Genomic DNA, 14,412 nt, shown 5'->3' on the forward strand with positions numbered 1-14,412 from the left:
CTACTGGTCACATTGGTCTACTTGTGAGTAGAAGAGGAGGAAAGACAACAATGAAAAAATGGGCTGAATTCAACCACGTTCCATAGACTCCCACTGACCTGGAGATGAGAGAGAAGAAGAAGGGCTGGTTGGTCCAAAGTGTGGTGAGACCTAGGGACACCTGAGCCCATGGGCAATGACAGAGCCACAGAGGGCTATAGCTGAGAGTGAAGCATCCAACTGATATGAAGGGAGGGGAGACACACAAGAACATCCAAATTGAAATAGTACACATTTGACTTAGCCTTGATGGCTTGTTAATCAGAACTCAACTACAAGAAGATAAAAAAGGAAACAATTTTTGATAAAGGTGAAAGGAGGGTAAATTGCTAGAATGTGATGAACTTGACCTATATTCATGGAGGCAGTAGCTCAAAATACCAACTGAGAGGGAGGGAGTCTTCACATCAAGTATCAATGCTATCCCCGCTGTATAAAGTAGATAGGGATGGGCAACTCAGACATTAGCTACGTAAAATGAGGGGGCTATAAAAGCACAAAGTAACTGGCTTACAAGGTTTCAAGAGGGAGTTTAGTTTAAGAATGTGTGTGGGAAGATAAGAGTCCCCACGAAATAGTTTTCATCTTGTCTAGATGGGTCTGGTAAAAGAGATGGGGGTAAGAGTTATGATTCAATGACTATGCTATCGTGACTAATTGCAACTGTCACAATTGTAAAGGTAGAAGTTTGTAATAAAAACTGGGGAGTAGTTAATCTTACAGTCCAGAAACAGACAACCCGAGGACCATCAAGGGAGAAGAGCACAAGTGGAACACAGGACCCTATCCAGAGAAGCAGCGACACCAGAGAAGGAGGCAAAGATGGAGATATGGAAAAAGGGAGCAGCTGAGGACTCTAGACTCATGGAAAAAGAGGGACTAAGAGCTGGCGGCCAGGAGGCAGACTTGCAGAGTGTGCTCTTCAGTGTTAATTATTATATATGACTCAGTCTTTGATGATTTGCCCTGTAAACTTTCACTTAATTCAGAATAAAAACATAAAAAAAAAAAAAATTGGCTGTAGATAGTGATCATTTTGAACATGGCCACAAAGGCACTCTGGTGGTATAACAGTTAAGCTCTTGGCTGCTAACGAAAAGGTCAGAGATTAAACCCACCCAATAGCTCTGTGGGTAATGTGCTCCTGCATAGATTTGTTGTTAAGTGCCGTCAAGTCCATTCTGACCCATAGTGACCCTGTACAGGGTTTCCGAGGAGCATAGATTAAAACCTAGAAACTCCTATGAGGGTAGTTCTACTCTTGTCACATAGGGTAACTATGAACAGGAATCAACTCAACAGCACACAACGATGGTTAAGCACCCAGCTTCTAACCGAAAGTTGGCAGTTCAAACTCACCAGCTGCTCCAAAGAGAAAGATACAGCAGTCTGCTTTCATAAGGATTGTTGTTTTTGTTAAATACTGTCGAGTTGGTTCAAACTCATTGTTGTTGTTGTTGTCAGGTGCCATCGAGTCGGAACCAACTCATAGCAACCCCATGCACAGCAGAACGAAACAATGTTCAATCCTGGGCCAACCTCACTACCGCTACCACACTTCAGTCCATCAATGATGTTACCTGGCCAATCCATCTCATTAGAGGTCTTCCTCTTTTTCTCTCACCCTCCACCTTACCCAGCATGACATCCTTCTCCAACGACTGTTTCCTCCAGACAATATGTCCAAAGTATGAGAGACGAAGCTTAGCCATCCTGGCCTCCAAGAAGCACTCTGGCTGCACTTCCTCCAAAACAGATCTATTGGTTCTTTTGGCAGTCCATGGCACTTTCAGTATTCTCCTCCAACACCACAACTCAAAGGCATCAATTCTTCTACGATCTTCCTTATTTACTGTCCAGCTTTCACATCCATATGAGGCTATTGAAAACACAATGGCCTGGGTCAGGCGCACCTTAATCCTCAAGATGATATCTCTGTTCTTCAACACTTTAAAAAGTTCCTGTGCAGCAGATTTGCCCAGTGCAATACGTCGTCTGATCTATTGACTGCTGCTTCCACGAGTGTTTATAGTTGATCCAAGAAGCATGAAGTCCTTGACAACTTCAATCTTTTCTCCATTGATAAGAATGTTGTTTATTGGCCTCATTAGCATTGAAAAAAACACCCTGATTTTCAAATGGGATTACAATCACGGTACAGGAGTGGTTTTGTTTGTTTGTTTTGTTTTTTTATCCTTTGGGGGAAAAAAAAATGTTTTTATTGTGAATTGAGTTATAGTTTACATGGGAGAATATACATTTTATACATGTTTCATTGCAATGACTACAATCCCCGTTGTGCATCATCATTCAACAGTATTTGCTCCTATTATCTGTTTTTTTTTGTTTGTTTTTTGTTTTGGTGGGGTGGCAGATGTACACAGGAACACTCAGGAATATATAATCATTTAAACAACCAAAGTACACATTCTGCAAGCCTTCCTCCTGACCGGAAGAACACAGCCTTTCTCTTTCCATGAGTCTAGAGTCTTGAGCTGCTCTATATCTCCATGTCAACATCATTTGTGCCGTTGCTTCTCTGCATAGGATCCCTCATTCCACTCATGCTCTTCTTCTTTGATGGTCCTAGCGTCCTCTGTTTCTGTACTATAAGATTAACTACTCCCCCCTTTTTGTTACAAAACTTCCACCTTTACAGCTGTGACAGTTGCAATTAGTCATGATAACAATTACTCACTATTGGATCATAAGAATCTTATCATCATCTCCTTTCACCAGACTGGTCTCAACAAGATGAAAACCATTCAGTGGGGATTCTACCTTCACCTGCATATTCTGAAACTGAACTCCCTATTGAAAACTTGTAGACAGTCACTTCATGCCTTTACAATGGTTGTCCATAGCTTGTCATGATCCACACAATCGAAAGCCTTCGCGTAGTCAATAAAGCATAGGTAAACATCCTTCTGATATTCTCTGCTTTCAGCCAAGATCCATCGGACATCAGCAATGATATCTCTCGTTCAACGGCCTCTTCTGAATCCAGCTTGAACCTCTGGAAGTTCTCTGTCAATGTATGATTGTAGCCGTTTCTCTTTACTCATAGTGACACTGAAATAAGGTGTCCGAGTAGCTGGTGAGGTTGAACCACCGACCTTGCAGTTCAAAACAACTTTGCATTCCAGAGCATTAAGCCACAGCGCCACACTAGCACTAAATATGGTCATTATGCATCAAAATATACTTGAAGGCAACAAGTTCTGTTTTGGTTAAACTGGCTGAATAGATCAGGCAGCTAGTTCAATGATGTTCTTGCTAGTACATTCATGTCCTTCTGGTTTCATTAACCAAATATTTACTATAGACATTGTTAGGAGCACAGTTCAATAAGGAAGTAAACATTCAGACAAGTTATTTACAAGCGTCATAATCCTGTCATGGAGGTGTGCATAAGATGTAGCAGGAGCACACATGGAGGAGGTATGAGTTAAACAAATGGGCAAGTGCAGAAGCAGCATGGTGCCGTGTCAGAACATAAAGTGAGAAGTGAGAGCATGGAAAATGAGACCTGACAAGTAAGTGGGGCCTGATCACGAAGGGCCTGGTCAGGGGTGTAGACAGGATTCTCACAGCCAATGGTTCATCCGCCATTTTCCCCTACTAGGCTACACAGTCACACATGGTAGACACTACCATGTCAAAGCCAGATCCTTATAGTTGGCATGGCTTCACAAATAAAATAGGCTTTGGGTTATACATATTTAGGTTGATTACGGACCTAACCTTTCTCACAACTGATCCCAACTCGCTATGGGTTGTTGTTAAGTGCCGTTGAGTTGGTTCTGACTCAACAACCTTGCATAGAGTTTCTGAGGAGTGGCTGGTGGGCTTGAAGCACTGACTTAGTGGTTAGCAGTCTAGTGACTTCACAACAACGATATAGGACTGCATCAATGCTTGTCCTACAACGCCACACCAGGACACTGTAATGACGTGATCAGAGCTGCAGATTCAAAGTCTCTGTGATTAGAGACAGTGGGTAGGAGGGATGAGACGGGAGAATCATCTTCACTTTTTCTTGAACTTTTTTCCCCAGATTTTTGTAGCACTGTTTTTTATTTAGTTTGCTTTAATGTCTCATGGCTGCTACTTTTCTCTTTAGTATCTGCCACTTTTTCCTCCTCTCATTTTTTTTGACAAATTTAGGTATTCCCTTACAAACCTGGTTTTGGTCCTGGCCCTTATTTTTCTCTCTGGTGTTCTCCTTTATGCTAATGAGTTTACTTATCATTTCTCTGTTGTTGTTGTTGTTGTTGTTAAGTGCCTTCAAGTCGGTTCTGACCCATAGTGACCCTGAACAGGGTTTCCGAGGCTGTAAATCTTTACAGGAGCAGAAAGCCTCATCTTTCTCCCATGGAGCAGCTGGTAGTTTCAAACTGCTGAACATGCGGTTTGCAGCCCAGTGCACCCCTTGGCCCATTTGACCATATGTTATTTAACACAACCAGGTGAAAGCATTCTGTGTCCTTCATATTTACTGTATCTGATTTTTCTCTTGCCTTCCTCATTTTTCATAGTGGTTGCACCATCCTGCCTGTAAATCCAATGTCATCACTATCTTCAGTTCCTCCCAGGTCTTTGCCATTCTCATAGGTGCTATCCATAGTTCAGAACTTTATTACTTTTGCTTGGACTATTCTAAGCAAGGTCAGCAGTTCACACCCACCAGCCGCTCAGCAGCCTATACAGAGTTGCTATAAGTCAGAAATGACTACATGGCACTTAACAACAACAAACAACATTCCAATGGGCTATCTATCTAGTCCTGCTGTTTCTCTCTTTACATTTTATGCACCACTACTAGGTTTATCTTCTTATATTTAGAAACGCAATTCTAACCATATTGTTGTTGGGCTCCTAGGCAGACTAAAGAGGAAGACAAAATGGCTCAGAAAGAAGCCAGCAGTCTCTGAGCAATCATGATGAAAGGCACGTTCACAAAGAACACGGAGTGAAGAACTGTAAGGTTGTGAACATGAAAAAAAAAAATGTCAAAGGCCAAAATATTAGAAATGGCATCTTCAAGGTGTGGTTATGTCCATGTATGACTAAAAGAGGTATAAATTAAAATGAATTGATAAGAACACAAGGAATTATACAGTCAGATTATTAAGATAATTAAGATAGTAAATTCCTAGCAAATACTCTCTCATATTTATTTATTCAATAGTTATAAAGTGTACACATGTACATTATTGCCCACTAAACAGATGCAGAAACTAGGATGCAAAGTTAATACCCACTACACCAAGCTGCTACTAGAAAGAATAATCTGTGAAATAGCTACTAAATAGAAAAAAGGGTATTGCTGAATACTGCTAACAGTCCCAATATCCACTCTTCTCTTCATTGAATTGTAACTGAAATTTCAATTCAGCATATTGTTGTTGTTGTTAAGTGCCATCGAGTCGGTTCCGACCCATAGCGAACCTGTACAGGGTTTCCGAGGGTGTAAATCTTTACGGGAGTAGAAAGCCTCATCTTTCTCCCGCGGAGCGGCTGGTAGTTTCGAACCGCTGACCTTAAGGCTCGCAGCCCGATTCGTAACCACTACGCTACCAGAGCTCCTTAATTCAGCATATTGGCCAGCTAGAATAAAGACTATTATTTTCTCGTGTCTCTTCCTATGAAGTTTTTCCAAATCACTTAAGTTCCAACAAATGGGCTGCAAGAAAATATGCTCTTTGACAATTTCTAGGAAATTTCCTTTAAAAAAAAATTACAGTATTTCACCTCTCTTTTCATTCATTCTTTATCTGTCCTTGTTGTTGTGAAGTGCTCTCAAGTTGGTTCCAACTCACAGAGTAAAGGGTTTCCTGTAAAGGGTTTCCAAACCTGCAAAGGGTTTCCAAGGAGCAGCTGGTGGATTTGCACCATTGATCTTGAGGTTAGCAGTGGCACATGCTTATCCTACAGTGCCATACCAGCACTCATTATGTATCCTACTACATAGAAATTGCTATCTTTGACCATGATGGATGACAGAGCGCTGAGAAGCAGCAGCCGGGGGCTCTAAGAACTTCATGAACTACAACCATCACAACTATCTTTTTATATGCGAGAGCAATAAACTTTTACCTTATTTAAACCTCTATTAGTTGAAGTTTTCTCTCACAGCTGACAATGGTACTAAAAAAAAAAAAAGAAAAGGGAAGACAATTCCAAAGTTTGTTGTTATGTGCCATCAAATTGGTTCTGATGCATAATGACCCTGTATATGGGTTTCCAAAGAGAGGCTAGAGAGTTTGAACCAGCGTCTTGCAGTTAGCAGTCCTGAAGTAACTAAAGAGAGAATGGGCATTACTTAGTTGGACTTACAAAGATGAATGATACCTCTGCTCTGATGGAGGAATAATCCCAATTCAATGCATTTCTGTGAGTTGGGCTAAGTAAAGACTGTTGTTGTTAGGTGCTGTCCAGCTAATTCTTGACTCACAGTGACCCAGTGTGGCAGACTACAACTGCCCCATAAATTTTCGTAGACATTAATCTTGACAGGAAGAAGCCCTAGCAGCACAGTGGTTAAGTGCTCAGCTACTAACTGAAAGATAGCAGTCTGAACCCACCAGTCACTCTGTGGGAGAAAGATGTGGCTGTCTGCTTCCATACAGATTTACAGCCTGGGAAACCTTATGGATAGAGTTCTACTCTATCCTAATAACATCATCATAAGTAGGGATCCATTCAACAGCAATGGCTTTGACTTTTAGTTTCTAATCTTTAAGGGAGTAGATCACCAGGTCTTTTCTCCGACAGAATGGCTAGTAGGTCTGACCTCCAACATTTCAGGTAGTAGCCAGCACTTAACTGTTGTGCCACCAAGCTTCACAATGAATGTCATATTTCTGCTAGCATGAGTAGATTCCGGTATACTTTTGAAAAAAGGGAACCTGTTGCATATAGTGGAAGGAACTAGTGGAAGGGAAGAGAGGTTTTAGGTGATATAGGGGAAAATGATGATAAACTGAAAGAAAATAAGAACTTTGTCAGTGACAGAGACAATGGACATAGTGCCTAAAAGATGCACTAATAGACCATAAGAATTTTACAAAGTATAAAAATAAGCTCTTTAGTTCTTATGGAATATCTTGTGTATTCAAAAAGCAAGTCTTAGAAAAAACTGCTTTCAAAAGATGACTTCAAGATGCAATTTAAACTGTTAAATGCTTATGGCTGCTACTTAGAAGTACTGACAGAAACAAATACAAGATTATGAATCCATAAAACCAAACAGACTTATAGAAGCTTGGCTTTTGGCAAGTCTAATATGGTGTGGTGCTGTGGGTTAATGCACTGGACAGCAGTGTTGGTTTGAACCACAAGGTAGGTGGTTTAAACTCACCAGCCACTCCTCAGAAACCATATATAGTGTCACTATGGATCAGAATTGACTCAATGGCACTTAATAAAACAACGTCAACCAAATAGTTCTAGTAAAACTGACTATAATACATATTCTGAGATTCTGATACAGATCTCGGAATAACCAAATTCTATTTCCTTAGTGAAGCACTACTAAAGCAGCATGTGGAGAGTCTAGTTTTTATTCTGGAAGCCTAGTTGTTAGGTGTATTGGATCAATGTAGAATCAAACTACAGAACAGGCAAAAAGATGAAACTGCAATCTTTTATAATAACTTACAATGAATGCAGCAATTAATTCTGAAGTTAGGCTAGGACTACGAGATTAGATCTACAGGGTAGACACTTCCTCTTCAGCATCCATATGGGGTGATGATGTGCTAAACATGCTTGCTTGTCAAGAGTCCAGTCATCCATTTAAAAACAAACAAAAAGCATTCTACTGTAGAGCATTTACCAGAATATTACATTAAATGTAATTAAAAATGAAAATGGCAAAGTGATGCAATGAGTTCTTTGTTAAACCTGGAATGAAAACATGGAATCTTAAACAAAGAAGGCTATAATACAACAAACTCTGCAATCATCAAGATTTCAAAAAGAGATCAAATATGGAAATATTTAATTTCAAAGTACTCTGCCTATTTGTTGAGACATTTCATAAAGAATATGATTATGAGTAAGGCGAAGTTCAGGTAATGTGGTGGATTAAGAGCTGAGCTGCTAACCTCAAGGTCAGTAGTTAGAATCTACCAGCTGCTCCACAGGAGAAAGATGAAACTTTCTGCTCCTGTAAAGATTTGTTGTTGTTATGTGCCATCTAGTCAGCCTCAGAAATCCTATACAGGGTTGCTATAAGTTGAACTGACTCCTTGGCATATAACAACCAAAAAAGCAAAGTTCCCTAATAGAGTTATTTTTTTTGCACCACTGTGCAACCCGTTTCAGTGCCGCAGCCTATGGACAAGGAGGTGAGGCAATGGTTCAGGGCTACAGTTTGCTCTGGCATGGGACACTATGAGAGGCCCATGGGGAAGAGCCTGCCATAAATCCAAATCCATGCATGTTGTTGTTGTTTTTAAGTGCCATCAAGTCAGTTCCAACCCACAGCGACCTTGTCTAGGGGTTCCTGTGGAGGAGCATTTCAAAGTCTGTAAAATGTTCACAGAAATTATAGACAAATGGGCTCAGTTGATACTGAGGATACTTGAATGTATCAAAAGAATCACAAATTAACTCTTACGATCCAGACTCACAATCCTCATGCATTGTGAATCTGACTACAATTTCACAAACTTAACTGTACCAAGCTGTCAAGGCTTAGGACAATTTGGAAAACCCACAAGATAGCTTTAAAGTTAAAAATGTACCTTAAATGCTAATAAGCAAAGAATTTAGTGAGGGCTGATATGGTGTTTCGGTATGGATTACATCTCAATGAAAAGAAAACAAAAATCCTCACCACTGGACCACTAAACAACATTCTTATCAGCGGAGAAAAGATTGAAGTTGTCAAGGATTTCATTCTTCTTGGATCAACTATCAGCACTCATGGAAGCAGCAGCCAAAAAGTCAGACAATGTATTTCATTAGGCAAATCTGCTGCACAAGAGATTTTTAAAGTGCTGAAGAGCAAAGATGTCAGCTTGAGGACTAAGGTGCGCCTGACCCAAGCCATGGTATTTTCAATAACCTCATATGCATGTGAAAGCTGAATAGTGAATAAGAAAGGCAGTAGAAGAATTGATGCTTTTAAGTTATGGTGTTGGAGGAGAATACTGAAAGTGCCATGGGCTGCCAAAAGAACCAACAGGTCTGTGTTGGAAGAAGTACTCCTTGGAGGCCAGGATGGCCAAACTTCATCTCTCAGACTTAGGACACACTGTCAGGAGGGAGCAGTCACTGGAGAAGAATATCATGTTTGCTAAGGTGGAGGGTCAGAGAAAAAGAGGAAAACCCCCCAGTGAGATAGACTGGCAAAGTGGCAGCATCAATGGGCTCAAGTGTGGCGACAATTGTGAAGTTGGCCCAGGATCGGGCAGTGTTTTGTTCTGTTGTACATAGGGTTGCTATGAGTAGGTACCAACTTGATGGCACCTAACAACAACAACAAATGGTGCTATAGGATAAGCACTAGACGACTAACTAAAAGGTCATCAGTTTAACTCACTAGCCACTCCTTAGAAACCTTATACAGGGTTGCTGTGAGTGTGAACTGACTCAACCACACTTAACACCACCACCTTGTGTCTTATAGAGTCCCTGGGTGGCACTGTAGGATAATTAATGGACTGCTAACCGTAAGGTTGGTGGTTCTAACCCACCCGGTACAGCACAGCTGTACTGCTAATGAGAAAGTTTAAGAATGGGACTGGACTTAAATGAGATAGCTGACAGGCTCCTCGGAAATCCCATACAGGGTAGCTATGAGTTGGAACTGACTCAATGGCATGTAATAACAAACTTTTGTCCAATACGAAAAGAATGAATTATCTTATACTTTCTTGATTGCCTGAGTGTTCATGTCTACTATTTCCAAAGTACCTGAAATTACCAAATGTCAAGATGAAGAATATACTCAATACAGAACCCTACATTCTGTTTTATTTAGATATTAACATATAATCAATCACAGAGAAGGGAGCTGGAGTCCATATACACTCACCCAGAAAAACGACACTCTCAAACCCCTCTTCACTCATTACCTTAATTTCCTCACAGCACAGCTATATTGCTGGCAAGAGACCACATGAACAGGATCAAGCCTATAAAGAGGCTTCTGCCTGTTGGTAAAACAGAACAAAATATGCTACCCATGGCCACGGGTGGAGACAAGAAACGTAATCTAAGCAACTAAATTAGAGTAATGTACATGCTTTCCGCTCTGAATTGCTGACGAACAATGCTCAAAAAGATGGGAGCCATAAACTCCACAAATCTAGGATGTATTTATTCATAATGGTTTTCTTTGACCACATCTCAAAAAAGGAGTATTAAAGAAGCCATACAAATAAGGGTTTCTGCAGGAATTTCAAAAACTTCTGAATCATGGCTTAATATAAAAGAATCCTCTTTCTTTCAAAACATACCTGAGTTTCAGACCAACTCTTAATACTAGCCTTGTTGCAAACTCTGCCAACAAACAGCAAGCCACTAACCTTTCCTGAATCTCCAATACATGCTTGTACAAGAGGAGTCCAGGCAAGATTATGTCTAAAGTCACTTCCAGTCTAACAACCTGTGTGTCTCAGCAAAACTTAAGAACAAGCACATCATTCATTGGGCATTATGCAAAACTCCAAAAAGAAAATTTTAAGTGACAAACTTCATGACTATGCGACCTTCAAAACCTATTCTGGGTGACTCAGATCAGCGCTCTGAACCCCTTATTTTGAAAATTTAACACCAGGGGGTGAGGGGGTTCTACCATAATATGCGAAAACAGACACCTTTGCTTCTCTGGGAAGGAAAGACTTATTTTACTATTTTGCCTTTTTGCTGTTTCACTAAATTACATGTACACAGAAACCACAGTGCCTGGAATCAACCATGTCTGATACTCTCCCGGGCCCTCAGTATCCTCACCCAGACTTTGGATTTCGGGGTACAAGCGGAGGAAGGAAAAACAGCTGCAGTTAATGGCAAGTAACTCGAAGAATTTAAAAGGGGATTCGTGGTGGAGGTGGCCCCGCGCCTCGCTGTCCCCTTCCTTATCCCGGCCAGGGGCTGAGGGCTGGCTGGGGCAGCACCAGACTGCCCCACTCGGCCCCGGGCGGATGCGGGACTGCGGAAGTTACCTGTGAAAGAGTCAGGGTAGATGGACTCTAGAGCCTCCAGCTCGTTACGCTGCTCCTCACCGTAATCTGTCATCGTGACCCTAGCCGCTGCCCATGGATCGCTCAGACACCACCGCTGCGCTATGCAGCCGCGACAGTCGGCGGCAGCCGACAAGGCGCAGGCGCAGGATCCCCGATTGGGAATCTAGGGACCCAAAGCCAGGCCTGCTGAACTACAACCCCTCGCCGAATTCTGCCTGCTCATTAGTTCTGCGTTCGACTCATTCGGTCTGAACGACAGGGGCACTGATTTTCCGCCTGCCCCAAAAATCACGCTCGGGATTTGCTGGAATGACACAAGTGTTCGATCCGGCGTTCGCCGAGGACACCTAGGACCGCGTTCTTGGGCGTTCCATTGCCTGAGTCTGAAAAGACCCGCGGCGTGGTATCTTCGCTAGATCTTCTGGGCTGACGTTTTGGCTCAGACTGTGTTGGGCCTATGGGATGGGGGGCGTGCAAGAGCTTGGAAGGTTTCTGGTGTGCGACATTTTTTGGCGCAGTGTCGTTGGTGGTGGGGTCGATATGCTTTCTGAAGTTCCACGGGAGTGGAACGGTGGGCCCGGATCAGTGTAGTCAGTCAGTCTAGTGAGCATAGGAGCAGAAGCTCGGTCCATGTGTGCAGTGAGTCCGGAAAGATGGTCTTAATAACAAATCAAGTCCCGGGAGAAATCATCTGGAAGTCAAGGTTCTGGAATCCAATCTCTGTCTCCTGTTAAGTTTATACAATGAAAGTGACAAGATAAAATTCTTTTATTGGGCGTTTCTATGAATTGATGGTATTTAGGTTTCAGTAAGGAAGTCCTGGTGTGGCACTGCGGGTTAACGTGCCGGACTGCAGGATAGCTTTGAACCATAAGGTCGATGGTTTAAGCTCACCAGCTGTTCCTCGGAAACCCTATTCAGCGTCGCTATTACTCGGAACGGACTCGACATAACAGCTATATATGTACTATAAATACAACAGCTATATATGTACTATAAATATAAATATGTACTATAAATATAAATCTTTACGGGAGCAGAACACCTCATCTTTCTCCTGTGGAGCAGTTGGTAGTTTCAAACTGCTGACCTTGGGGTTTGTAGCCCGATTTGTAACCACTTCGCTAGCTGAGCTATATTGTTGTAAAGTGCATTCGAGTCGGATCTGACCCATAGCGACCCTATACTTGGTTTCCAGGGAGTGACTGGTGAGCTTGAACCACCGACCTTGCAGTTCAAACAGCTTTGCAGTCTGGTGCATTAACCCACAGAGCTATGTAATTATTAGTGTGGCGCTGTAGGATAAGCACTGGACTGCAAGGTAGGTTTGAACTGCAAGATGGGCAGTTCAGACTCACCAGCCGCTCCTTGGAATCCCTATACAGGGTCTTTATGAGTCGGAACGACTCCATAGCACTTAATATAGATAGATTATAATGCACTGGACTGCAAGGTCAGTTTGAACCTCAAGGTGGAGCGTATGTATATATATATATATATATATATATATATATATATATATATATATACATACTGGTAGCGTAGTGGTTACGAATCGGGCTGCGAACCTTAAGGTCAGCGGTTCGAAACTACCAGCCGCTCCGCGGGAGAAAGATGAGGCTTTCTACTCCCGTAAAGATTTACACCCTCGGAAACCCTGTACAGGGTCGCTATGGGTCGGACCCGACTCGATGGCACTTAACAACAACAACAACAATATATATATACACACACACACATATATACACAGTGCCACTCTAGGACACAAGTCAATTGGAAAGTGTTCTAAATGATATATACTTTGAAACGACCATACTTAGACACATTTGGGTACTGACCGATTCCAGGCATCCTTCTGAACTTTCAGAAAATAAAAGTGAAAACTCTTCTGTGTGGGGAGAATAAAGTATTCTGAAGTTACTTGCCTTGTGTACGGGTGCTTATTGTTCTGGATATGCTCAGTGCACAGGAATTATGATTTGTTATCTGTGAAGTCTGTGTGTGACACTGTAGAATGATAAGGCTGCAGTTCAAACTCACCAGCCGCTCTTCAGAAGTCCTAAACAGGGTCGCTGTGAGTCTGAGCTAACTTGAAGGCACTTAACGACAACACAGGGCAAAGTAGAACTCTTGTAGTTTCTGAGCCTGTACATTTTAATGAGTTACCAGAGGGTAGGCTACAAAAGACTAAAAAGTCATGAAGTGAAACAGCAAGTGTTTATTTGAGAAAGGAAACTTGGTAGGGGAGACATGCCACAGATAGTGGTATCTCACAGAACTCGGAGGCATTGGGGGTTTTATAGAGCTAAAGGCAGGAACATACCCGTATAGCCTAAGCAGGTTCCTGGAATTGTTAGCAACTTCTTGTGGTTTTGGGTGTTACTTCCTGACTTCTTTTCTCTGGTTGTGTAATCATTTAATAGCCAAGGTGCAGCCAAAGATTTCAAGATGGATTTTGTTGCAAAGGTATCTGGGATACTTGATGGAACTGCTCACTCATGTGCACCACATATGAGGCCCTTGTTCCATACCCAAAACTGGCTTTAAAGTGCCATATTGAGGTTAACAGCAGGCCAAGTAAGTTGTTAATTGTACATGCCCTGTGTGCAATTGTTTTCCACTCTGCTGGGGTAGGGCTTGGGGCTTGTGGGCTTCTGCTCCTGTGGAGTTTTGTTATTCCCTGAAAAGTATTTTGCCAAGTTTCATTTCCTATCCTATCTGTGTTTTGCAAGACCTGTGCTTTTGCTAGAAAATTGTCTGCTCTTGATTCCTTCTCCCTCCTGGTTGCACCTTTCTCTAACAGAGCAGCAGGTAGGTTCAAAATGCTGACCTGTCAGTAGCCCAATGCTTTGCTCACTATGCCACAAGTGTTCCTTTCATTTCTACTTTTGTTTTTATTAGGTGCCATCAAGTCCACATCGACTCATAGCGACCTTATGCACAGCAGAACAAAACACTGCCTGATCCTGGGGCCAACCTCATTACTGTTGCCATGCTAGAGTCCATCAATGTTGCCACTTGGCTAATCCATCTCGTTGGGGGTCTTCCTCTTTTTCTCTGACCTTCCACCTTACCAAACATGAGATCCTTCTCCAGCGACGGGTCCCTCCTGACAATATGTCCAAAGTATGAGAGACGAAGTTTGGCCATCTTGGCCTCCAAGGAGCACTCT

The 14,412-nt window shown here is 42.1% G+C and overlaps 1 protein-coding gene across 1 annotated transcript in view; it reads right to left on the reverse strand.

Annotated features, from left to right (window-relative positions):
• RWDD1 (RWD domain containing 1) overlaps positions 1-11,350 on the reverse strand; it is a 41,016-nt gene extending 29,666 nt beyond the window's left edge. The window contains exon 1 of the mRNA XM_006839907.1: positions 11,220-11,350. Within this exon, the coding sequence (XP_006839970.1) occupies positions 11,220-11,292 (73 nt within the window). The 5' untranslated portion in view covers positions 11,293-11,350. The remainder of the gene's footprint in view (positions 1-11,219) is intronic.
• Positions 11,351-14,412: the final 3,062 nt, after the last annotated feature.

This window comes from Chrysochloris asiatica, unplaced genomic scaffold (genome assembly GCF_000296735.1).
Source record: "Chrysochloris asiatica unplaced genomic scaffold, ChrAsi1.0 scaffold00027, whole genome shotgun sequence".
Lineage (NCBI taxonomy): Eukaryota > Metazoa > Chordata > Mammalia > Afrosoricida > Chrysochloridae > Chrysochloris > Chrysochloris asiatica.